Here is a 23,857-nt window from a genome sequence, read left to right as displayed (position 1 = left end):
CGGACACGCCACATGGGCTGACAGCTTGGCTGCGCCGCCCAGGCCAATGAGCGTCGGGGCTGCGCCCCGGGACCCGGCGCGCCGCCGCCGGTGGGGTGATGCTGCGCGCCGCCGAGCCGCCGGGACCCCGCGCGGGGGCGCGCAGGGCTGGGGAACCCAGCACTCCGGGGGCGCCGGGAGGGGCGCCTCAGCACCCCCGCCCCCGGCTTCTGTGCCCCGCCTCCGCGGGTCCGAGGCGCGGAACCGCCGGAGGCGCACGCGCACGCGCCGGGGACTGAGTCCCCGGCGGGCCCCCGGCCCCTCCCGGGGCCACCCCCCCAACACCCTCGGGCCGCGGGGCCACGTGTGCGCGCCGCGCGGGTGAAGCTGGACGGGAATATGCTTGGGCGCCACTCTGGGACCACTCTGGGGGCACGCCGGAGACCGGCCGGACCCCCGGGAACACCGACCGACTGGCCCGCGTTCCGGCGGCGCGGAGCCGGGCCGGGGTGGAGGGAGTTAGGGGGCGGGGCTCGCTCCGCCGCCGTGGCCAATTGGGGACCGGAGGCGTGCGCACCGGCCCAATGGCGGCGCGCGAGTGGGCGTTGCTAGGCGATAGGGTGATGGGCTGGGCGACTCGGCGGTCGTTGACCCCTGCCGAGGGCGCCCCGGGCGGGGTCACTGCCGGTCACCGCAGCGCGGCGCGGCCTCCCCAGTCTTACGGACCCGCGCGCGTGCTCCACGGCTCCCGGAGCCCGCGGGTGGGGCGAGGCACGGACACCACTTGGCGTGGTTCGAACAAAGGCGCCCCCCCTGGGCAGAGGCACTCGCGCGCGCACGTGGCCACTTGCACCCACGGGCGCGCACACGCCCCGGCTGAAGCTCCAGCCCTGAGTCTCCGTGCATTCCCCTGCTCACGTGGTTACCGAACTTACAAAAAGACCTCGGCTTCCAGACCAAAAGGAAACAGACCACCCGTCTAGGGGTCAGCTGGGAGTCCAGGAAGGCCGCCCTCTCTCCCTAGCGGCCAGGCCCTGCAGGACCCAGGCCGCCTTGTGGGCCTCCAAGCAGGTCCTTTGTGAGGCCAGCGGAGTCCCTGTTGGTCCCCAGGACGGCCAGTGCCCTGCTTCCTCTCCACCGCCTCATTGTCTTGAAATCAAACGCTGCACTCCTCACTGCGCTCCATGGCAACCCCTCCGGCTTTGCTTTCACGAGCTCAGGACAGCACAGAACGGGACTGGCACGGTGAAACCAGACGCCACAGCTTCACTTGGCCACATGCTCCTGCCCCACAGTGCTCACCAGCCCCGTTAGGTCCCAGTGGCCACTCCATGCTCCCATCTTTCCCTTGGCATCCTTGTCACTGGGGGCTTCTAACTCCTGATAGCGAGCGAAAGGGCAGACCAGGAAGAGGTGGGAGAGTGCCCTAAGGTCCACCAGCTGAATTAATGTCCTGAACAACCTTCCCATGAATTTTTCTTTCTCTTCCAATTTAAGAATTTTTCAGATACCTTGAACCCCGGGCCAGGAGTCACTGGACCATGCTGCGTAACACTCCCGACTTTTGGTGACTTAAATTATCCCAGGCTCATTTCTTGCTGGTCAGTGGGGCTCTGCTCACTGCAGCCTGCCAGGGGCCCAGGTGATGGGGGCTGAGAGACTCGCTCATGGGCTCTGAAGTGCCTCTTTGGAAAGTGACAAGGCATCTCTGCTCAGGTTTTCAGCTTAAGGGAGTCACAGAGCCATGCTTCACTTCTAAGGGCACACACCAGAAACAGCCAAGCACTGGGACCCCTGCCACCCCTCGGCAAAGCTGCCTCCAGGCTGCTGCTTCCTGGCACAGCGGGAATGGCCCACCGTTGCCTCTGCAGCTCCTGGAAGCACAGCGTCCCCAGGCTGCGTACTTAGCCTGTGGCAAGGATGTCCCTCAGGCCCGTGTGCTGTCACATGGAGCACAGGATGGGACAGGAACCATTGCCCATCACTGGGGCCTGTTCTGTGATCTCTTGGCCCCGCATCAGGCACATGCATGACCAGCAACACCACCACTACTGTTTGTAGTCTCTCCCCGTGATGAGCATCCTCATGTGCCCCTCACCTGTGAGCCAGGTAGGGAGAGGACATGGTGCACAGTTTACTTGAGGGCCAACAGAAGCCATGAAGGCTGCATGATGTGTGTAGGTGAGCCTTCCCCCAGCACTCTCCCATCCTCCCGGAGAAGCGGTCTGCCTGGTTCCGGGAGAGCCGGCTATCCAGAAAGGGAAAGCCTCAGTGGGGAGGGCCCAGGCTGCCTGAGGGCACAACCACACTCTGCCTAGAGTGGGGACAGGCTGTCTCCATTTCTGAGCACTGTGGTGGGCAAGGAGTGCTCTCGCTCTGCCAACCAGGTGTGGACCCTGGGGGAGCAACAGGCTGGGGGCTCTGGGAGAGTAGTACAGCGCACGCCCTGGCCTCTCCCATGCTGACCCTCCTGAGACAGGAAATTGTGATCTTGAGCGTGAAGTTCACTGTAGAGCAAATCCACAAGTGTCAAGGATGTGTGGTTAGGATTTATGAGATGTTTTTCGGGTGGGGAAGTGTGGGTGTGGTTTTGTGGTACTTGGAGCAAGGGTATCAGGTGCCGGGCCCCAGGCATCTAGCTGTCAGGGATGCCTCACTACTGTCCTACGCAGTGGGGGGAGGGGTGCGGATGTGGAAGGCTCCAGACTGATCTGCTGGGTTGGTCTCACAGGGCCAATGAGCACTGGAAGGGCCCCCCCCACCCCATCAGCTCCCTGACGTGAGCAGGGGAGCAGGTGTGGCGGAGCCCGGGGAAGCCGCCTCTGGTCTGGCTGCTGGCTCACCCAGAACCCCAGTTCTTCCTTCTTCCAGGAGGTCCCCTCCCACGCGCAGCACTCTGTGGGGAAATGCCTACTTTGTGGGTGGGTGTTCTGCTCCCCGTGCCCCCACACCCTCATCAGGCTGCGCTGTGACCCCCGCCCCTGGGGGCCCTCCTGGCTTCCTTCCCCATGTCACTGGGGCACTGCAGGAGAGGTCAGCAACTCCAGGGCCCAGCGAGAGCACCGGAGGCAGGGGCTTTAATGGCTCTGGGTCGGTCAGAGCCTGGGGAGGCCACTCTGTGGCTGTGTGCGCACACATGCACTTGCACTCTCCTTGTGCACACGTGGGTGCTTGCACACGCACACCCCTGATGCATGGTGAAAGCGCAGGCCCCAAGCACCAGCATGGGAGGGGAAGGGAAGGGCAAGGGCGTGGGAGAAGGAAGGCTCAAGAAGTCAGTCCTTCAAATTGTAGTTACGGATCTTGGGGGGCCACTGGCAGCCTTTAGTTTTTGCAGGGTGAGCCCTGGAGGGTCTGGTGGGCTTGGTCTTTGCCTGCGCTTCCATCTTCTTCCCTTCAATGGCAAAGGCTGCCCGTGTCCCCACGGGGCTCCTGTCCGGGTGTCCGAGGCTGTTGGCTGCTGGACGTGCCGTGAACTCTACTGAAGAACAGCAAGAGAAGGGCCTGTCACTGCACGAAGGGCAGGAAGGGGTGGGAAGCCTAGGCTCCCCGAGTATAAGCCAAGCGGCTGTGCCTCTGGCCTGCAGGACCCAGAAGCCCCACGCCCTGGCTCTTGTTCCAGAGCCTAGCAGGCCAGAGGTCCTTCCTGGGGGAGGTGCTCAAGGGCCGCAGTTGTGGCTTGGGGTCCCGGCACAGGAGGCCTCTGGGACACATGCTCTCCAGATGCACTGCAGGGCCTGGGCCTGCCCCTCCACTGGGCACTCTGGACATTTGGCCCTGAAAACGTCATTTCCTGCCGGGACCATTTTGTAATGGGTCCCCTGGGGGCGCCCAGGTTAATGGTTGACCCACAGCACGCCTCAGGCCCTTCCCCAGCTATCAAGCACCCTCTGTCTGCTGGCCGTACTCACCAGCACCCCCAGCTGCCCAGCAGCCCTGACATGTGTGTCCAGGCACAGGCCAAGGACCCAGGAGCCTGGGCCACATGCTGTACACGTGGGCCGACACTCAGGGACAGCCCTTCCAAAGCGGCCACCACGGTGTTTCTGAACTAGGGCGTGGGAGGAGACTTTCATTTTCCAAGCTTTTCTCTAGTTGCCAAGTTTTTAGAACTAGGAGTGTATTTCTTTTGTAAAAAACAAAACAAAACAAAAAAGATGTTATTAGGAAGCAGCTGTCAGATGCAAGGTCAGAGTGGCTCTCCCTTGGGGGTTGGCCCAGCAGGTAGGGCCGGGGTCTCTGGAGCCCCAGGAGGGTCCACACTGGATGGGAATGCTGCCCCAGAGAGTACAGACAGGGGAAGGTGGGGCCTGGCACCAGCATCTCACACACGAGACACACGGGTGACACGCACACCATGTGCCCGGTGTCTTGGAGCCGACCACCTGGGGCCTGGCCAGTACAGGGTGGCGTGCAGCACAGGTGGGGGACACCGCATGGCAGGAACCCACCCAGGCGAGGCCTGAGGACAGGCCGAAGGGACAGGAAAAGCCCTGTGCTTTGGAAAGCACACACAGGTGATGCACACTGTGGAGCTGGAGGTCGGCCATGTGTACCCGGGTCCCTGGCTCTCACCTTGGGCCTCTTCTGTCCTCGAGTACCTGGAACTGCTCCATTCCCTGCAGCCTCCTTGGGGTCACACAGCCTTAGGCCCCCCTCCTGTGCCCTTGGACCCAGTCCTGGCGCCCGGCCCTGCTCTCCTCCTATCGCCTAGGCTCCAAGCACCAGGATCCTGGAGTGGGATGAGGTTGGTCCCTGGATGTCCCTGTTCCTCTCTGCTTCCCGAGGCCACGGCTGCATCTCCCTCATGAAGGAAAGGCCCGTGCCTTTGGTTCTCTAGCCGCAGACCAATTCCTCTTCCACACATGCTCTCTGGCCCTGTGTCTCTGGAAGCAGAGCCTCAGGTCCTGACTTCCCATCAGCCCCATCCTGATAGCTAATGATATCTAGGCCCATCCTCTGCTTGCAAGGTTTCCTTCTGGAAGGCAGCGGCCAGTGGGGAGGGGCAGGGTTGGGACCCTGACCCCACAACGTGAGGGACTGGCCCTCTTAGGGATTCTGTGGGCCTGGCCTGAGTCCACCCTCGCAATCCGCTGCTGCCGGGGTGGGGGTAGAGGAGAAAGTGAGGCTCGGGAAGGAGGAAGAGCCTAGGCCCTGAGGCCCTGTGCTTGGGGGGCCATGCTCCCCGTAAGGCTTGCAGTGGGAGCAAGTCCTGAAGGAAGGCAGCTGTGGGGTCTCGGGGGTTTCTGGCTCCGGCAGAGCCATCCCTGAGGAGGTAGCCTACTGCCCCAGGGCAGGGGCAGTCCTGGCTCAGGCATGAAGCTGGACGGGTCAGGCCTGCTTCCCCCCCCCCCCCCCCCCCCCCCCCCCCCCACGCCCCCCGTGACCCTGATGTGTGTTTTCCCTGGCTCACCTGAGATGTGCCCTCCTCGCTCAGACCAGCGGCTGGGTTGTAGCAGTGGTACACCCTCCACCACTCTGCCCTTCCTGGCCCCCGCCTGACCCGCTCTGCAGAGCCCAGCCTGGGCTCTTTGTGCACTGCGTTCTGATTAGGTTTCAGGAAAATCATTTGTGCACAGGACTTGCCTCCTGCATGTTGCTGGTCCAGCTCCGCCGTGCCCAAGGCCTCGCAGCTATGAACCTGAAAGCAGGAACCCGCTGTCTGTCTCAGGGTCTCCCAGGGCTCTGGGAGTGGTCCCAGCTTCCTGGTGACTTGGTGCTACTGCTCAGCCCCTTCTGACTTGGGGAGGCTGCCTGCTCTGGGGCGCAGGTCAGGCTGCCCCTGGCTGTCAGGGGGCCCTAAGCACATGTTGCCTGGGCCTCTGAAAGCTGTTGGGGACACAGAGCCCATGCCGGCCCCGACTCTCCAGAGCCTTCCCTGGAGCTGCAGGGGCAGCTCAACTCTCAGGTCCCTGCTGTGGTCTTGGGCACGAGGGACAAGGCCTCCCCAGGCTCGCTGCAGCCTCGGCTGGTGCAGCCAGCCCTTCTGTCTCCCCTCCTTCCATCCTGGGTGCTGACGGGCATTGCTTCCACTGAAGCCTCTCTCCTGCTTCCAGGGGAGCCCCTCATGCCCCTGGGTCCAGCCCTTCTCAAGTGAGAGGGATTACACCCTCACCTCGCCTTTGCCCCTCATCCCAACCCCCATTTTCTTTCCCCTGAAGTAGGCTCCATGCCCAGTGTGGAGCCCAGCACGGGGCTTGAACTCACGACCCCAAGATCAAGACCTGAGCTGAGATCGAGAGTCGGACTCTTAACCGACGGAGCCACCCAGGCATCCCCCAAACCGCTTTTTGGTTAATGGTTATGAATTAGATTAAATTGAATTTATATATATATATGATCTAAATGAATTAGATCAAACTCCCCAGAACCTTCCAAGGCCTCCCACCATGGTGGAATGGAGCCCAAGCCTTCAGCATCTACTGGATATGGAGTGGCCTCACCCCCTAAAAGCCCATACGCCCCGAGTCTCCAGAAGCTGCCAGGTACTTCCCAGAGCCCCGAGCTTGCCTGGAGTGACCCTGCAGGGAGCCGCTGTCTGCCCTTGGTGCAGAGGCTCTGGGTGGACATTCCTCAGCATGACTGTACTCAGCAGGGTGGAGCAGAGTGAACAGCGAACCCCCTGATCCCTCAGGGCCCCTCAGGCTGTTCCTGGCCTCGGGCTGCGGGCACTGACTACAGACCAATCCCCTTGTTAAACATACCAACGTCACTGCTCTGCCCCCTCCTCCCTCAGGTTAATAACCCAACACCAACCCTTAGTCACTCCTTCCTAATATCATTTTCAGGGGTACCCCTCCCTGGTTCTGAGCTCACCCAGGCTTGTCTGCTGGTGCCTCTCAGTGTGGTTCTGCCCCGGGTCTCAAGAAGTGGGCAGCAGGGAGCACCCTGGGGGCCTAAGGAAGGGAATTTAGGGGAAATACTCTGTGAGTACCGGCCTTGAAGAGGGGCCGGCTCTACCCTCGTCTGGGGCTGCCTTGTCCAAGGTGGGCAGGCAGAACCTGGAGAGCGGGTCCTGCCCTCCACCTGGACTCTGCTCCTTCTCTGGGCCCTGAGGCTTGGCTCTACAGGAAAGAGGAGCTGACAGAGGAAGAGGTGGGGTGGGCGGACTGCAGGGGTGTGGGGGTGGGGGGGGGCAGAGCCAGGACAGTGAGGGGTGCAGGTCAGGAAAGGGCAGAGAGTGATGGCCAGGCCACTCAGCCTGGCCTGGCTGCCCCTTTGGAAGGCAGAGGTGATGGGGGGAAGAAGTCCCCGGGCCCCAAAAGGGAAAGAAGGTGCAGTGGGCAAGCTGGGGGTCAGTGTGAATGGGCTTCGGGACCCTGGGCTGCATTCAGATAGCCATCCCGTGAGGCGCTGGGTGGAGAGGGCAGGAGGCCACAGGGCAGCAGATGGGGCGAGGTGGGTTCTGACCTGCCTCCTTTTCACAGATCTAAGCCTACAAGCTAGACGAACAAGGTAAGATTCATGAGAGATGCATGTCAAGAAGGGACCGTGGCAGATGCACTCGGGGCAGCCAGGCAGGCTCACTGCTCAGGTGGCCAGCAACCCTCCCGCTGGGGCTGCCCATCCTCAGGCCCTTGGCCACGTGCTGTGATGAGCGCTCTCTGCCTCTCTTGGCGGATGGGCAGCTGTGAGGGACGGAGGCAACACTCCTTTTTCACGAGAACAGGGCCCCTTGGGAGGGCTGCCCATTGGCCATGTGCACACAAGCTGCCCATCTTGCTCAAGGCACTGAGCCACTCCGGCCAGAGGTCTCCCTACACCAGACCCTGAAATTGCTCTCTGGAGGGCTGGTGAGGGCCTTTGGGACCCCACGGGCGGCTTTCGGGGACCTCAGAAGGAGAGGCGAAGGGACAGAAGGCCGACATCCCAACGGCGGAGTTGCCAGCAGCGTGGGGGGTGCCTGCACAGGCAGAGCCCGCCCCCAGGCTCTGTGACATGGCTTGCCACTCCTGCACTGCTCCCTGTCTGGGCTCGGCCCACGTGGGGAGTGGGAGGCCTGAGGTGGCTCCCTGGGGGCCTTTCCCTTCAGAAGGGCTGACCACGCGAGGACACGTGTCCTGTGTGCCGAGTCCTGATGCGGCGCGGGCATGGCTCTAAGCAAAGCTGTCTGCACACAGACCCACGTCAGCCTCCCCGGGCCGTGGGGACCCCCGACACCCTCAAAGGGGCAGTGGTTAACTTTGCTCCAAAGGTGAGGAGCACTATGAGCCCTGGAGGCTGTCCGGAGGAAGCCAAAGCCAGTAAGCCAGGAGGAGACTGCTGTATCACGAGCTGGACCACGGCGCTGGCGCACGCTCCCGACCCCTTCTGGAAGCGCGGCCGAGAGCAGGCTCGGCGCCCCTCTGTGGCGATGCTGCGGCTGGCAGGGGGCTTCGCAGAGTCCAGAACAAACCTGATGAATTTCTGCTGCCCGTTCCATCTCCTGCCTGGCCTGACTGAAACGTAAGCCTGCAAGAAGTCTGCTGCCTAGGGCGCCTGGGTGGCTCAGTTGGTTAAGCGACTGCCTTCGGCTCAGGTCACGGTCCTGGAGTCCCGGGATCGCGTCCCACATCGGGCTCCCTGCTCAGCGGGGAGTCTGCTTCTCCCTCTGACCCTCCCCCCTCTCGTGCTCTCTCTCTCTCTCTCTCAAATAAATAAATAAAATCTTAAAAAAAAAAAAAAAAAAGAAGTCTGCTGCCTAGAAGCACCCCTGCCCACATGAAGCCTGGGGCTCTGAGCTGCCGCTCCGCTCCCAGCCAGGAGCCCGTGGGCAGGCGTGCGAGGCGGGAGGCCCCCAGGCGGAGGCACCGTGGACAGGCCGGCAGACGGTGGGGCTGCACAGACCGGCACAGGGAACTGGCCAGCTGGGGGCGCCCAGCCCAGGGTCTGGGGCTCCCCGGCAACACCTGCTCACACTGGCCTGGAGAAGGGTCCGCCTTGGTCCTGGCCCACTGACCACTCCCTGGACAGTACGGCAGAGGCTCAGCCCTTGTGAGACAGGACTGCCCTCCTGCCCCTGGGGGCTCTCAGGGTGGACACTTCCAGAACAGGCTCCTGGCTCCTGTACAAGAACGGGGGCTGGCTGCAGGGCCTGTGGTCACCACGTGGATGCCCTGGCAGGGTCACTCTGCATCTCAGAGATGAAAGTTCACAACAGAAAATGCAACAGGGAAGGGCACCTGGGTGATGCAGCTGGTGAAGCGTCTGACTCTTGGTTTCAGCTCAGGTCATGCTCCTAGGGTCCTGGGATTGAGCCCCACTGTCTCGGGCTCCCTGCTCAGCAGGGAGTCTGCTTCTCCCTCTGCCTCTCCCTACCGCTCCTGCGCTCACGCTCTCTCTCTCTCTCTCTCTCAAGTAAATAAATAAATCTTTAAAAGAAGTGGAGAGAGGCAAGTGCAGGAGGAGCTGCGGCAGACCCGAGTGACAGGGACATCAACACAACAGAGCCCCCAGCCTCCCCAACACGGAGTGTCAGATGCCGTTGCTGTGCCCATGGCGGGGGCGCATGCGGGGCTGCAGGAGCTGGGCTGGGGGTCAGAGAGACGACCCGAGGACAGAGTCAGAACGTGGAGCTGGGACCACAGCAGAAGCCACCCCGACTTGTCCGATGGAAAGCAGGAGTGTGGAAAAAGGAAGCCGAAAGTAAGGAGTACAGGAGAATTAATCCCAGACATAGGACTATAATAAATATGAAGGAGTTACGCTCACCAGTGAAGACAAAACATCCTCAGATTGGGTTAAAAACCTCCAAGATCCCACAAGATATTGTGTAGAGGACCCATTTAAAATAAAAGACACACGGGTGCCTGGGTGGCTCAGTCGGTAAAGCGTCTGCCTTCGGCTCAGGTCGTGATCTCGGGGTCCTGGGATCGAGCTCCGCATCGGGCTCCCTGCTCCGCGGGAAGCCTGCTTCTCCCTCTCCCACTCCCCCTGCTTGTGTTCCCTCTCTCGCTGTGTCTCTCTCTGTCAAATAAATAAAATCTTAAAAAAAAAAAGTATTAAGAAATTGAGATGGTATTCAACAATTCTCTTCCCAAAGGCCCCTGGCTCAGGTGGCTTTACAGGTGGTTCTGCTGAATTTTCACTTCATTTCTATCTTATTCAAATTATTCAGAAAAGTAAAAAAGAATGGAAGATGCCCAGCTAATTTTATTCCCAAACCATATAAGGACAACACAAGAAAAACCTACAGGCCTATTTAACTTGTAAATATAGTTGTAAAAACGATATATAAACATCAAATCAAATCAGGCAGGTATTAAGAATACATCATTATCAAGAAAAATCTATCTCAGTAACGCAAGGCTGGCTTCTTTTCAGAAAATCTACCACCATATTTACCACATCAAAAAATGGAAAGAGAAAAAAAATCATGTCTGTCCTAATCAATGCAGAAAAAATCTGATAAGGTTTAACACCTATTTGTGATGAAAACTCTTAGTAAATCCAGAATACAAAGGAAATTTTTAATTTGATAGAGGGTATATTTTCAAAACACAGCAATCATGCATATTGAGTGGAAAAGCCAGCCTCATTGCCTCCAGGTTTGTGAGTGGATGAGATGCCCACCACACGACGGCTGTGGGGCCCAGCCAACTCTACAAGGAAAGAAAGAGAAATCAGGAGTATAGGCTTTTGTGGGGGAAGAAAGAGAGAGCCGTCACTTGAAGGTGACTTAGTGATGTACTTAGGGAAGACGAGCTGCTGACCGCTGGAATGAGTGTGGGAGCTCAGCAATGGGGTGAGTAGGCCGACCCACCAACCCTGGGGGACTTCCCTCTGGAACGGCAACCACCTCGTAAATATAATAAAGAAACGGCCAGAAAACTCCAAGCGGGACGGCTGCCTGTTTCGGGAGTGACCTGGCCCCTTTGCTCCACACCGTCTGTGGCTGGCTGGGGGCCTCCTGGCGGCCTTTCCCTAGCAGAGGTAGATGAGTGTGACAGAGATCTGCAGCCTTCTCCAGAGACGAAATAGCCCCTGAGACGAGAAAGCGGATGTCACACCTGAAACTAATAGGAAACTGTGCCAATTATACTTCAATAAAAAAGAGAGAGAGAGAGAGAAAACGGAAGTAGGTTTGTTCTATACCCGGGTTTAATGTTTTTTAAAGCTGCAGTACTGTGTCTTCACCCTTGCCGACCCCAGGAGCTCCTGGGGTCCTTCCAAGAAGCCCGGGGGCCCCGCTGGGAGGACACGGGCTCCTGTAATGACCTCTCCCAGGAGCTCCTAAGTTCCACAGTGCAGAATAATTAAGAGAGCCGAGTAAATTGATAACAATTACTGGGATCCTCTGAGGACCTGCAGCGACCTCGAATGGACGCCGGCTGACAGCAGTGTCTTTCTCCATGGCAGGAGAGAGACAGACCATATAGAGCAGAGAACACTGACGCCTGCCAGGAAACTTCACTAGACCACCGCTGCTCCTTATTGAAAAAAGTGCTTTTATTGACTTATAACTTACATGCAATAAAATGCACCCATTTTTAAATGTACGTTTCAATGGCTTTCAGAACACGTATGCATCTATGTGTTTGGAACATTTTCATCACTCCACAGCCCCATGCAGGCACTGCCCTGCCTTCTGTCACTATGGACCAGACAGGGCTCTTCCAGAGTCTCACATAAATGGAATACACTACACCAGGCACTTTTTGAAGTCCGCTTCTCCCAGGAACCAAAGAAATGTTTCCTGAGATTCACTCATGCTGTTACGGATACCCCAACTCTTTTACTTGTGGAGTAGTGTTCCGTCACACGGCTGTGTAGTACTTTGGCCTCCCCTTCGTCTGTGGGCGGATCTTTGTGTTGCCCCCTATTTGGGCATGAACTGCTATAAACATGCACGCTAACGTCTTTGGGTGCGTGAATGTTTCTTTCTTTTTTTTAAAGATTTAATTAATTTATTTATTTGAGAGAGAGAGCGTGCACAGAGGGAGGGGCAGAGGAAGAGGGACAAACAGACTCTGCGCTGAGCACGGAGCCTGACGCAGGGCTCACTCCCACCACCCCGAGACCGGAGCCGAAATCAAGAGTCAGATGTCTAACCCACTGAGCCACCCAGGCGCCCCAGCATGGATGTTTCCATTTCTCCTGCACAGTAACCTCGAAATCGAAGGGCTGGGTTGTGCAGTAAGTATGTGTTTAATTTTTTAAGAAACTGCCAAACCATTTCCCAAAGTAGCGGCACCACATAGCACCCCCCGGCACCCCCTAAGTGTGTGTGCAAGTTCCCATTGCTCCACACTTTCACTACCATTCGATACTGTCAGGTCTTAAAATTGTTTTGGTCATATGAGCATGTAGGGGCATGTCGCTGAGCTTTAGACTTGCATTTCCCTGATGACTAATAATTGTTGAGCATTTTTGTGGGCTTATTCTCCATTTAGTTATCTTCTTTTGTAAAGAGTCTTTTCAAGTATTTTGGCTCTTTTCTCTTGTGTGTATTTGTGTCTCATTATGGACTTGTAAAGTTCCTTATATATTCTGGGTGCAAGTCCTTGATGCGCATTCCCAGCCTGTGGCTTACTTTCTCATGTCTTCACCGCATCATTGGAAAAGTGGAACTCTGCATTGTTCATGGAGTCCAATCTATCAGAAAGTACCAAGTACCATCCAAGTATCAAAGGGTACTTTTTGTACCCTAAGGAATCTCTGCCTATCCAAAGTCACAACATTTTTTCCTGTGCGTTCTAGAAGTTTTATAGTTTTAGCTATGTTTAGGCTTATGATACATTTTTGAATTAATTTCTGTATTTAATCATAAGGGTAGGGTTGAAGTTCATTTTGTTCCCATATGGATGTGTCCTTGTGCCCGCACAATTTGTTGAGTAAGCTGTTCTTTCTCCTTAAATTACCATAGAACCTTTGCATTAACTGAACAATTAGTTAACATGTGTATGTGTCCATTTTCGTTGCACACTCTACCTTCATAGTAAGTCTTACAATTAGATAAAATCCTTCGACTTTGTTCTCTTTTGAGGCCGCTTTGGGTATTCTATATCCTTTGCATTTCCATGTAAATTTTAATTTTTGATTTCAATTTTAAAAGCCTGATGGGATTTTGATTGGGATTGTGCTTAAACCTGTAGATACATTTTGGAAGAAATGACATCTTAACATTGAGTCTTCCAGTCCATGAGGATGGTATACCTCTCCATTATTTAGGTCTTAGGTTTTCTCTGCAGTGCACAGACAATGCATATCCCTAAGAATTTCATGGTTTTGGATGCTATTGTAAATGGTATTTTTATTGCAGCTTCCAATTCTCATTGCTATGTATTGAAATACAACTGATTTGGCATATTGACCTTGTATTCACCTTGTCCTGGAACTTTGCTAAAGCTACTTTTTAGTTCTAATAGTCGTGTTTTTTTTAAGGTTCCTTAGGATTTTTTATGTACAAGATCAGGTGGTATGTGAATAAAAGCCATATTTATATATTTACAGTTTTACTTCTGTGGCAATCTGTATGTCCCCCCTGCCATGTTTGTTCTTGCTTTATGCCGAGGTCGGGACTGGCAGCGCCATGCAGGGTGGACGTGGTCAGAGTGGGCACTGCCTTTACCCTCAGGGAGATGCCAGCTGTGGGTTTTCTGCAGATGTGGAAGTTCCCCTCCACCCCTGATGGGCCAGGCTTCCCTCTCCTCTTCTGGCCTCCTCACATTTCTATTTCTTTTTGAATCAGTTTTGGTAACTTTGGTCTTCCAGAGACTTTGCCATTTTGTGTAGGTCGAGTTGCCAAACTGCTGGCATGTAGTGTCATTCCCCAGTATTGTCTCCTCAGTATCTACAGGACCTGCAGCAACGCCCCCCCTTTCATGCACACTACTTGCACAGCCTCTCGTTTTATTTGGGTCGATAGTGCAGATGTTTGCCAGTTTTGTTGGTATTTTTCAAAGAATCAGGTTTGTGTCCTGTAGGATTTTTCTTTGCTATTTCATTGTTCCCCACTTTCATCTTTACTATTTTCTCCTTCTATGAACTTTGAATTTAGTTTGTTCTTACTTTTCTAGCCTTTTTTTTTTAACTTTAGAGATGGGGGAGGGGCAGGGGGAGAGGGAGAGGGAGAGAGAGAGAGAGAGAGAGAGAGAGAGAATCTCGAGCAGGCTCCACACACAGTGTGGAGCCTGACACGGGGCTCGATCTCACCACCTCGAGATCATGACCCGAGTTGAAACCAACTAAGCCACCCAGGCGCCCCTTATTTTTCTAGCTTTTTAAGGTGGATCAGGTAGATGACTGATTTTAGAACAGTGTTCTTCTCTCGTGTAAGTATTTGAAGGCTTAAGTTTCCAAGTGCTACTTTGTGATTTCTTCTTTGACCCATGAGTATTCTTTTTTTTAATTTTTTGGATATTTTTTCTTTTTTTTAAAAAAAGGTTTTTTACTTATTTATTTGACAGAGAAAGACACAGCAAGAGAGGGAACACAAGCAGGGGGAGTGGGAGAGGGAGAAGCCGGCTTCCCGCTGAGCAGGGAGCCCGATGCGGGGCTCGATCCCAGGACCCTGGGACCATGACCTGAGCCGAAGGCAGACGCTTAACCGACTGAACCACCCAGGTGCCCCCTTTTCCTGAGAAGTTTTAAACTTCAAGTGTTTACAGCTCTTGTATTAGGAGCATACACACTTGGGATGGTTGCATCTTCCTGATTAACTGACTTGTACGGCATCATGAAATGTACCTCTTTATCTTAGGTTCATATTCTCTGTTGGGAAGTCTACTTTGCCTGACATTAAATAGCCATCCAGCCTTCTTCATCTGTGTTTTTACTGTATTTAAAAGTGGGTTTCTTGTAGACAGCACACAGTTGAGGCCAGCCTTCTGCTGCCAGTCGGCTTTTTAATGCAATATTTAGACCATTACATTTTTTTTTAAGATTTTATTTATTTATTTGACAGAGAGAGACACAGCGAGAGAGGGAACACAGGCAGGGGGAGTGGGAGAGGGAGAAGCAGGCTTTCAGCCGAGCAGGGAGCCCGATGCGGGGCTCGATCCCAGGACCCCGGGATCATGACCTGAGCCGAAGGCAGACACTCAACGACTGAGCCACCCAGATGCCCCTAGACCATTACATTTAATATAATTATCAACATGATTGGTTTTAAATGTACCCTCTTGCTAAATTGCTAATTGTTTTCTCTTTCCGATCTGTCCTTTGTTCCCTTTTCCCTCCTGGGGCTACTTTTGGGTTGATGGTTCTCACTCCATTGGATCAACACCAATGCACCACTGGTTATACTTTGTTACTGTTTTTTGATGGCTGTTCTGTGGTTTACAATGTGCACTTTTAACTTACCTCATTGGGCTGTGGCACTGCACAATGACACCTTTGAGAGCCTCACAAGCGTATACTTCCTTTTCCCCTTCCCACCACGTATGCCATTTTTGTCACCCCTTTTACTTCTACGCATATCACAGGCCCCATAATACACCGTTAATATGTGCATTTTAAATAGTCGGTTAACATTTAAGGAAAAAAGTAAGCCTGTCCTCTACCTGCAGACCTGCCCGTCTGCCTGTCTGCATTATTCTCCGCTGACCCACGTTTCCATCTGGCATCATTTTCCTTCAGCCTGAAGAGTGTCCTCTAATATTTTGGGTAGTGCGCGTTGGTTGGTAAGGTGAATTCTATCACATTTGTCTGTCTGTAAAAGCTTTTATTTTGCCTTAATTTTTGGAGGATATTTTTACTAGACATAGAATTCCATTTTGACGGCTTTTCTTTCAGTACTTTAAATCTGATAAGACTTTGTTTTCTGGCTTTTGCAGTTTCTGAAGTAAAGTCTGGCATAATTCTCTCTTTGTTCATCTCTATGTACTGTGTCCTTTATTTTTCCTTTGACTGCTTTTAAGATTTTCTTTGTCACCGGTTTTAAGAAACTTGGTAACAATACTCCCTGGGTTGCACATGCACACATGTATTTAGCCAGCTGCTTGGGGTAGCTGAACTTGGATCTGTGAATTAAGAGTCTGCATCAAATTTAGGGGGAAATCTGGTCTTTTTTCTTTTTCTTTTTAGACAGAGCAAGTACACAAGTGGGAGAGAGAATCTCTAGCACACCCTGCGCTCAGCATGGAGCCTGACATGGGGCTTGATCTCATGACACCAAGATCGTGACCTGAGTCGAAATCAAGAGTCAGACGCTTAACTGACCAAGCCACCCAGGCACCCCTAGTCATAATCGCTTGAAATGCTTTTTCTCCCCCCTGTTCTCTCCCCCTTCCGTTAGACTGATGGACACTGTCTGTCAGGAGGCCAAGGCTGTTTTCTCTCCCCTTTGCTTCTCTCTTTGTGCATCATTTAGGACAGATTGTGTTGCTATGTCTTTGAATTTTCCGTTTTTTCCTTCTACCATCTTTATTCTTGGGTTAATCCCATCCAATGAGCTTTCCTTATCAAATATTATAGTTTTCATCTCTAGAAGTTTTGTTTGGTACTTTTCATATTCTCAATTCTTCTCACTACTTACATGTTTTTCTTTAAATACTTGAATATAGTCATTCCAGTTCTTTTAATGTCTTTGTCTGCCTGTTCCCTCATTTCTGTTATGTCTAGGCCTCTACTGACTGATTTTCCTCTTGCATATGGATCACATTTTCCTGCTTCTTCACGTCTTGTAATTTTTGATTGGGCGTTGTAATATTTTCTTGAAAAAAAATTTTTTAGAGTGTTGGGTTTTATTTTGGTAGGCAGTTAGTTTCCTTGACTCGTCATTTCAAAGACTGTTTTAAAACTTTCTTTTATGTTTATTTATTTATTTTTAAAGATTTTATTTATCTGACAGAGAGAGACCCAGCGAGAGAGGGAACACAAGCAGGGGGAGTGGGAGAGGGAGAAGCAGGCTCCCCGCCGAGCAGGGAGCCCGACGCGGGGCTCGATCCCAGGACCCTGGGACCATGACCTGAGCCGAAGGCAGACGCTTAACGCCTGAGCCACCCAGGCGCCCCTGTTTTTAAACTTTTCTCGTGTAAGTCTATGTGGAGCTTCTCTCCGGAGATACCTAGCTCTACTGCTGAGGTGTGACTTCTCTGGGAGGGAGGCGATGATGGGGACCCATCGCTCTGACTGAGTACCTCCCTGCTCTCTGGAGGCTCTGGAAATGGTTCAGCTTACAAGCTGCCCACCTTTCCTCTGCCTGGGGCTGTGGAGCTTCGGGCTGTACGTCTATGGGCTAGTGCGCAGCGAGGACTCAAAAAACGCCCCCGCGGGTTCCTGGAGCTCTCTTCTGTGTGCTCTCCTTTCTGGACTCTGTCCTGCAACTGCCAGCCCCTTCTGCCTCCCCAAACTCCAGTTCCCATTTTCCCACCTCTGTAAGGCTGCTGAGTTCTGTCCGGCCTCCCCCTCCCTATGCCTGCAGCCCAGAAACTGCCTCCAGGCAGAAAGCTGGGGGGGTCCTGGGACTCACCTCATTTGTTTCCTTTTTCAAGGACCACGGTCCTGTGCTATCGACCAGTGGCTTCATATATTCTGTCCGACTTTCTAGTGGTTTACGGAGGGACATGAAAGTCTAGTCCATAAAACAGCCTCGCCAGAAGCGGAAGTGAGCACGAGCCATGCTGTGGCCCCAGAATACATACCACTGAAGAGTAAGCCGGTTTGGCTATTTCTTCAAGTATTTACTTTGGTGTGGAAGTTCCTTCTATATACACTTTTCCCCAAAGTGGCGTAACTGTTTCATCACCGTGCCTTCAAGAGGAGAGCTAACAGAGACCTACTTCACCACCGCTTTTCAAAAAGGTTACAGGACACTCTGCACTTCTTAGAGAGTGTCGGCTGTAATGATTAGCACAGGCAGGAAGCTGGTGTTGCTCACCCAGTTCAGGACACAGCATGGCTCCCTCCTCTGACAGAACACTGGTTCTGGGATTTCTTTAGCTGTGATTACAACGGTGCTGAGAGGCAGCACACACCGACCCACAACAATTTCACGGGTGTGCTAGGCACTCGCGTTCAGTCCCGTCTGAGAGTGGTGGCGGGCTAAACCAAGAGGGCAGAGGGGCTGAGCAAGAAGAGGGCAAGACCCCCTGCCGCCTGGCGTCCTGCACCCTAACAGCACGGTGCTGAAGGAGCTTCCTGGCTCTCATGGACAATTCCCGCCCCCAAGTGCCTCGCGAGGCCTCTCTGTGGCAGTGGCCAGTGAGAACGAGTGCTGAGCCCTCCCGTGGGAGGCACTCCACCCTGCTGGTAGCTTGGGTTCCCAGAGCCCAGCCAATGAGCCCTGCCTGGGGATTGCAACACGACAAGTTTCTGGTGCAGAGGACAGCCCTCCCTGGCTCTAGCTGGCCTCCTTCCCTGTGGCTTAGGCTGCTGGTCTCTGAGCCGGGTCTCACAAGGCTCTCCGAGGCCTGTCTGTCTCACTGATGCTCACATTCTAGTAAGGTTCTCAGACCCAAGGGGAGCTCCCTGGTTAGTGCACAGGTGTGAGGACCACATGGGAAGAACAGAATGTATCGTTCCACGTGAGTTTACAATGGAATCACAAGACTTTCTTTGAGGTCGCCTCTGCTGTGTGATTCTAACCTTTTCTTCCTTATCCCAAATCCATATCACAGGTAGCCGTCGCTCAAACACAGTGCCGGGCCATCAGCCTGTCCTCCGGTGCTCAAACCCTGGGTTTCACAAGAAACACAAAAGCAACTGTGGGGAAGCCAGGTGGTAACATTCTTCTTCTTTTATTTATTTACTTATTTTGTTATTATGTTATGTTAATCACCTTACATTACATCATTGGTTTTTGATGTACTCTTCCATGATTCATTGTTTGTGCATAACACCCAGCGCTCCACGCAATTATTCTTGGTCTTGGGAGCATACAGACGAGGTAACTAAGGTCCCATGTTCCCAGTATGTTTTTATGACTTCAGACCGGGGCTGGGCTGGCAGAGCCACACCTGAACCAATCTGATTTCAGAGGAAGGTCCAAAACACTGCTCCTGAGTCCATGCACCCTTCCAGGGAAGGCACGGGACAGCCTCCACTCAAGAGCACGAGACACCAAGAGGGGGACAGACAGGGCAGCGTGTCCTGGGGTCCCACTCAGCCCCACTCAGAGGCAGGTGACACACTGCAGGACGGACGCAAGGGCAAGCCCAGGAGGGTCTGGTGTGTTTGCCCTGCAATAACACGCAGGAACATACGGTGACTCTCCAGTAAAGAGAAGCCCAGTTTTACCAGCAGTCACCAGATTCCCAGTCTGGGGAGGAGCTTTGCCAGAGGCTGGACTTCTCTCTGGAGCCCACCTGGCTAGCCGATCCAGGTCACTGTAGCATTTTCTCTGTCTTTTTCTCAACCACGTAAAATCATGGACACAGTTCCTAGCTGAAGGGCCACACATCACTAGGCATGGCTGAGTCTGGCTCACAGAAGTGTGTAGCTCACAAACTGAGCTGTAATTTGGCCCACATTTTGTTTTGATTTTTTAATTATTTGCCAATATTCTAAAATGAAAACATTCTATATAAAAAACAAGATTTCCAGCTTCTCTTGAAAAATGGGAAGATCTGGCTCGTTGGACCATCTGCCATTGAGGAGCAACCGTAGGATGGCATCATCTGCTAGAAAGAGCCAGCCTGTCAGGCCATCAGCATCCCCACACAGAGTACTGCCTGGTGGTTAGCACAGCCCCTGGAGGTCTTCACGCTGCCATCTGGGGCCTGGTGCCCATGGGCACTGTGTCTGGGACTCTTCTCAGCCAGTGGGCTCAAGGTCTGGAGTGCAATGGCTTGGACTCTGATCCTAATCTGCTGACTGGGAGCTGTGAGACCTTAGGGGAGCAACCTAGCATCTCTGGGCCCAGGTCTCTTCATCGGAACGCAGAGCCCCGGCCTCCGAGCTCCAAGAGCTGCGGAGAAAGGGACCCACCGCAGAGAGGCGCACGCCAGTTCTCTGTGGCGCTGGCAGAGGCTCCAGAAACGTTTGGGCCATGAACACGAGGTAGCTGGTTTTGTTTTTATCTGGATCATTGATTAAGAACAGCCTGGCAATGTGGTTATCTGATTTAGGTGTCATCTCTGTAGAGAGATCTGTATGGAAATATTCTTACTACACAGGATTTAAAATTAATTTTGGATTAGTAGCCAGTTAACAGCATCATGCATACCCTTTTAACATTTTATGCACCCCTTTTTGAAGAGAAAAACATTTAATTTCGGGAAACACTAATGTAATTTTCAAAAGAACATTAATTTAAAGAAAAAAAAAACCCACCCACATTGTACCCTTTAAAAGTTGGAACCCTTTATCCCTCCTCATTTTGATCCCCTTGGGGGATCCCCTTGGGGGCAGCAAGGGAAGGAGGGTGAGAGTCTGGTCCTCTCTCTGGGGAGCAGTGGGTGCACCGTGGGACCTTTTCAGACCCCATGGGAGACACCAGGGGAGCTCCATCCACCAGCACCCAAGGTGCCACTGAGCCGCTCAGAGCAGGATGGGCCTTGAGTGGGTGGGGCCTTCGGGGCAGAGCCCGCCTCCGTCTCTGGAGGAGTGTGACCCCACAGCCACATTCCTCAGGTGCTCCGGGCCATTATCCGTGTGACCTCTGGGACAGCCTTGGCCCCTCCCCCAGCCGCACGTCCCGTTCAGGCCAGGCCTGCCCCCTGCGGAACTCCAGGAGTGCGGTGCAGGGAGGACTGGCCCTTGGGCCCTCTGGCTAGAGGCTACCCGGCCTTGGGTGGGCACTCAGTGTCCTGCGCCTCAGTTTCCTCCCTTGAAAATGGGACAGCAGTGGTCCTGCAGATTGGTTTACTCCTGGAGGGGGTGAAGCAGAGACAGCTCACCCCATTCAGGTAACACTCATTTGTAAACACAGATCTGCCGCCCGCCCCCCGCCCCCGCACGGCCTGCTTCCTGAGCAGGGGCAGAGTCCCCTCCTACAGCACACTTTTCTGTCCTTCTGTGTTCTGATTTTTACAAAGCACAACAAACATGCATTTTCTTACTCTGCGAGCTTTCGCGGTCACCTTTAAAAACGGGGCAAAACCTAACGACATGCAAAGCACTTGCAAGATGGCCAGCCTCACCCATAGTCTAAGAACAGCAAATTAAAACCAATAATGAAATATGTTTTTCATCATCACATTGGCAAAAAAAGAAAACGCTTGATAAAAATCCAGCAGTACTGGGAGCGCCTGGGTGGTGCAGTCGGTTAAGCCGCTGACTCTTGGTTTTGGCTCAGGTCATGATCTCAGGGTTGAGTCCCGCATCGGGCTCTGCGCTCAGTGCAGTCTGCCTGAGATTCTTTATCTCTCTCTCAAATAAATAAAATCTTAAAAAAAAAAAATCCACCAGTATGGGAGTTAGGAAAGACACTCTTACACCCTGCAACCATGAACACAAATTGGGCCAACTTTTTGAGGGCGATTTGGAAATAGCTCGCAGAACTCAAACCACTCACTCATACCTTTGACCCAGTGATTCTAGTTCGAGATATTCTGACAACAGACTCCCACAGCCTTGCACATACCCTGCAGCACTTAGGAGCTAAGACCACAGGCCATTTAAACGTCCACGGATACAAAGCGGTTAAAGCACATACTCACGCAGTGGATCACTGAACTACTGGAAGGTGTTAGCTCTGTTTGGCCACACCGATATAAAGAGAGCAGGTGGGGATTTAAAACGCAAGCTGCCTCCTGGTACATACAACTAAAAGGAAAAGGGGAGGCACACACATTTTAAAATATTTGCTTCTGTGGCCACAGAGAGCAGGGCACGCCTGGAGAGGAGCAGGGGACTGGACAGTTGTGGTCTGGGGGACAGAGATGGAACTGGAGGCGGGTGGGGGAGTGGTAGGGAGGGAAGGGGGAGGGGGGACTAACTTCTCACAGAAAACCCTATGCACCATTTAAATTTCTTAGCCATAAGGAGGTGTTGGCCAAAGATGCCCATCGACAGATGAATGGATAAAGAAGAAGTGGTATATATACACAATGGAATATTATGCAGCCATCAAAAGGAATGAGCTCTTGCCATTTGCAATGACGTGGATGGAACTGGAGGGTGTTATGCTGAGTGAAATAAGTCAATCAGAGAAAGACATGTATCATATGACCTCACTAATATGAGGAATTCTTAATCTCAGGAAACAAACTGAGGGTTGCTGGAGTGGTGGGGGGGGGTGGGAGGGATGGGGTGGCTGGGTGATAGACATTGGGGAGGGTATGTGCTACGGTGAGCACTGTGAATTGTGCAAGACTGTTGAATCACAGCTCTGTACTTCTGAAACAAATAACGCAACATATTTTAAGAAAAAAGAAAAAGAAGAAGATAGCAGGAGGGGAAGAATGAAGGGGGGGAAATCGGAGGAGGAGACGAACCATGAGAGACTGTGGACTCTGGGAATCAAACTGAGGGTTCTAGAAGGGAGGGGGTGGGGGGATGGGTTAGCCTGGTGATGGGTATTAAAGAGGGCACGTTCTGCGTGGAGCACTGGGTGTTATGCACAAACAATGAATCATGGAACACCGCATCAAGAACTAATGATGTAATGTATTGTGATTAACATAACAATAAAACATTTTTAAAAAAAAGGAGGTGTTGGCCATAACTAGCCGAAGTCTGGAGCCCCCTTTGCTCCAGTGGGCGTTCTGCACCCTGAGCGTCCACACACGTGGCAGGGACACTGGGGAGGCTGACTACTCGAACCACCCCTGGGACGGACACACCAACACTCCGCCTTCCACGAGTCCCAGCGCCCCGGCCTCGCCCTCCGGGCTGGCTCAGGCTTCCCAAGGCAGGTGCTGAGTTGCCAGCGCGGCCTGACACCTGTGTTCTCTGGTGCTGCTCCAGCTGAGTGTCCCTGTCCTGATCAACCTGGATGAGTTATTCATAGGTGACCTTTGTCATCTTGCTTAAGAAAATCTTTCCAGTTGGATTGTGAAGTTAAAAAAGAATTATCTTAGAAATTTGTGATAACATCTCAGGTTAGCTTTCTAGTCATTTGTAAATCCTCAGTTCCAATTCTGTATATTTTTAGGTTTGATTTTAAGTCATTTAACTCTGGGATGCATTTTGGGAATTAAAAAGTGTGCGGCTGGCACTGCTGATGGAGGGTGGTCCCTTCTGCTCTGGCATCTCATTAGTGATGTGCTTGCATCTCGAAAGGCTGGGTCTGGCTATGTAAGTCCTCTTCCCCCTTGAAAACACACTCATTTAGGGGCGCCTGAGGGGCTCAGTCGTTGGGCGTCTGCCTTCGGCTCGGGTCATGGGCCCGGGGTCCTGGGATCGAGCCCCGCGTTGGGCTCCCTGCTCCGTGGGAGGCCTGCTTCTCCCTCTCCCACTCCCCTGCTTGGGTTTCCTCTTTTGCTGTGTCTCTCTCTGTCAAATAAATAAAATCTTAAAAAGAAAGAAAGAAAGAAAGAAAACATATTCATTTAGCTTCAAGGGAAACTGTCCATATTTCCATTAGAATTACAGTAACTGACTCCTTAAATATGGAGAAAACAGCTTTACAATATGTAATACTTCCTTCCAGGAAAAGTCAACTGTTAAAAATCTACTTTTCCACAATGCTTGGTGCTTGCTCTAATCACATGCTTTTCCCGGGAATCCAGACCCCTGGGCTGCAGACTCAGGGCCGCCCTGGGCTCCATTCTTTCCAGTTATCTCCCTGCTCAACTGGATTGGGCACTATTGTGTACCTGCTTGTGCTGACCGGGGGGGGGGGGGGGGGGGGGGGGGGGGGGTGTCAAGGATCAAGGAGGATGCCCCCACCCCAGCCCCACTTTGTCCCAGGATGGGGGCTAGTGCTAAGAGGGGAAGGAAGTCATCTGGAAGATGCAGCTAGCAGGGCTTGGGGTGGAGGCAGGTGCTTGGAAGGGAAGGTGGGGGGGAGGTGTCTGCAGAGGCTGGAGGGGGCTGGGCTGCATGGGCCTGGGGCGGCGGGGGGGGGGGGGGG

At 53.5% G+C, this 23,857-nt stretch overlaps 1 protein-coding gene across 8 annotated transcripts in view; it reads right to left on the bottom strand.

Moving 5' to 3' along the window:
• Positions 1 to 2,517: 2,517 nt before the first annotated feature.
• Positions 2,518 to 23,857, bottom strand: part of CCDC57 (coiled-coil domain containing 57) — a 93,545-nt gene continuing 72,205 nt past the window's right edge. For 3 of the 8 annotated variants that reach the window (XM_025859596.2, XM_025859601.2, XM_025859609.2), the window contains one exon: positions 18,623 to 20,003. In XM_025859596.2, the coding sequence (XP_025715381.1) occupies positions 19,744 to 20,003 (260 nt within the window). In that variant the 3' untranslated portion in view covers positions 18,623 to 19,743. Of the gene's footprint in view, positions 3,458 to 10,174; positions 10,560 to 18,622; positions 20,004 to 23,857 lie in introns of those variants that run through there. The other 5 variants (XM_025859598.2, XM_025859603.2, XM_025859602.2 and 2 more) reach the window with 5 other exon arrangements.

Source organism: Callorhinus ursinus, unplaced genomic scaffold (assembly GCF_003265705.2).
Source record: "Callorhinus ursinus isolate GAN/ISIS: 27379988/994484 unplaced genomic scaffold, GSC_fseal_2.0 scaffold68, whole genome shotgun sequence".
Taxonomy (NCBI): domain Eukaryota; kingdom Metazoa; phylum Chordata; class Mammalia; order Carnivora; family Otariidae; genus Callorhinus; species Callorhinus ursinus.
Note: the sequence above shows the minus strand (reverse complement) of the source record. Positions and strands in the feature narration are given on the sequence as shown.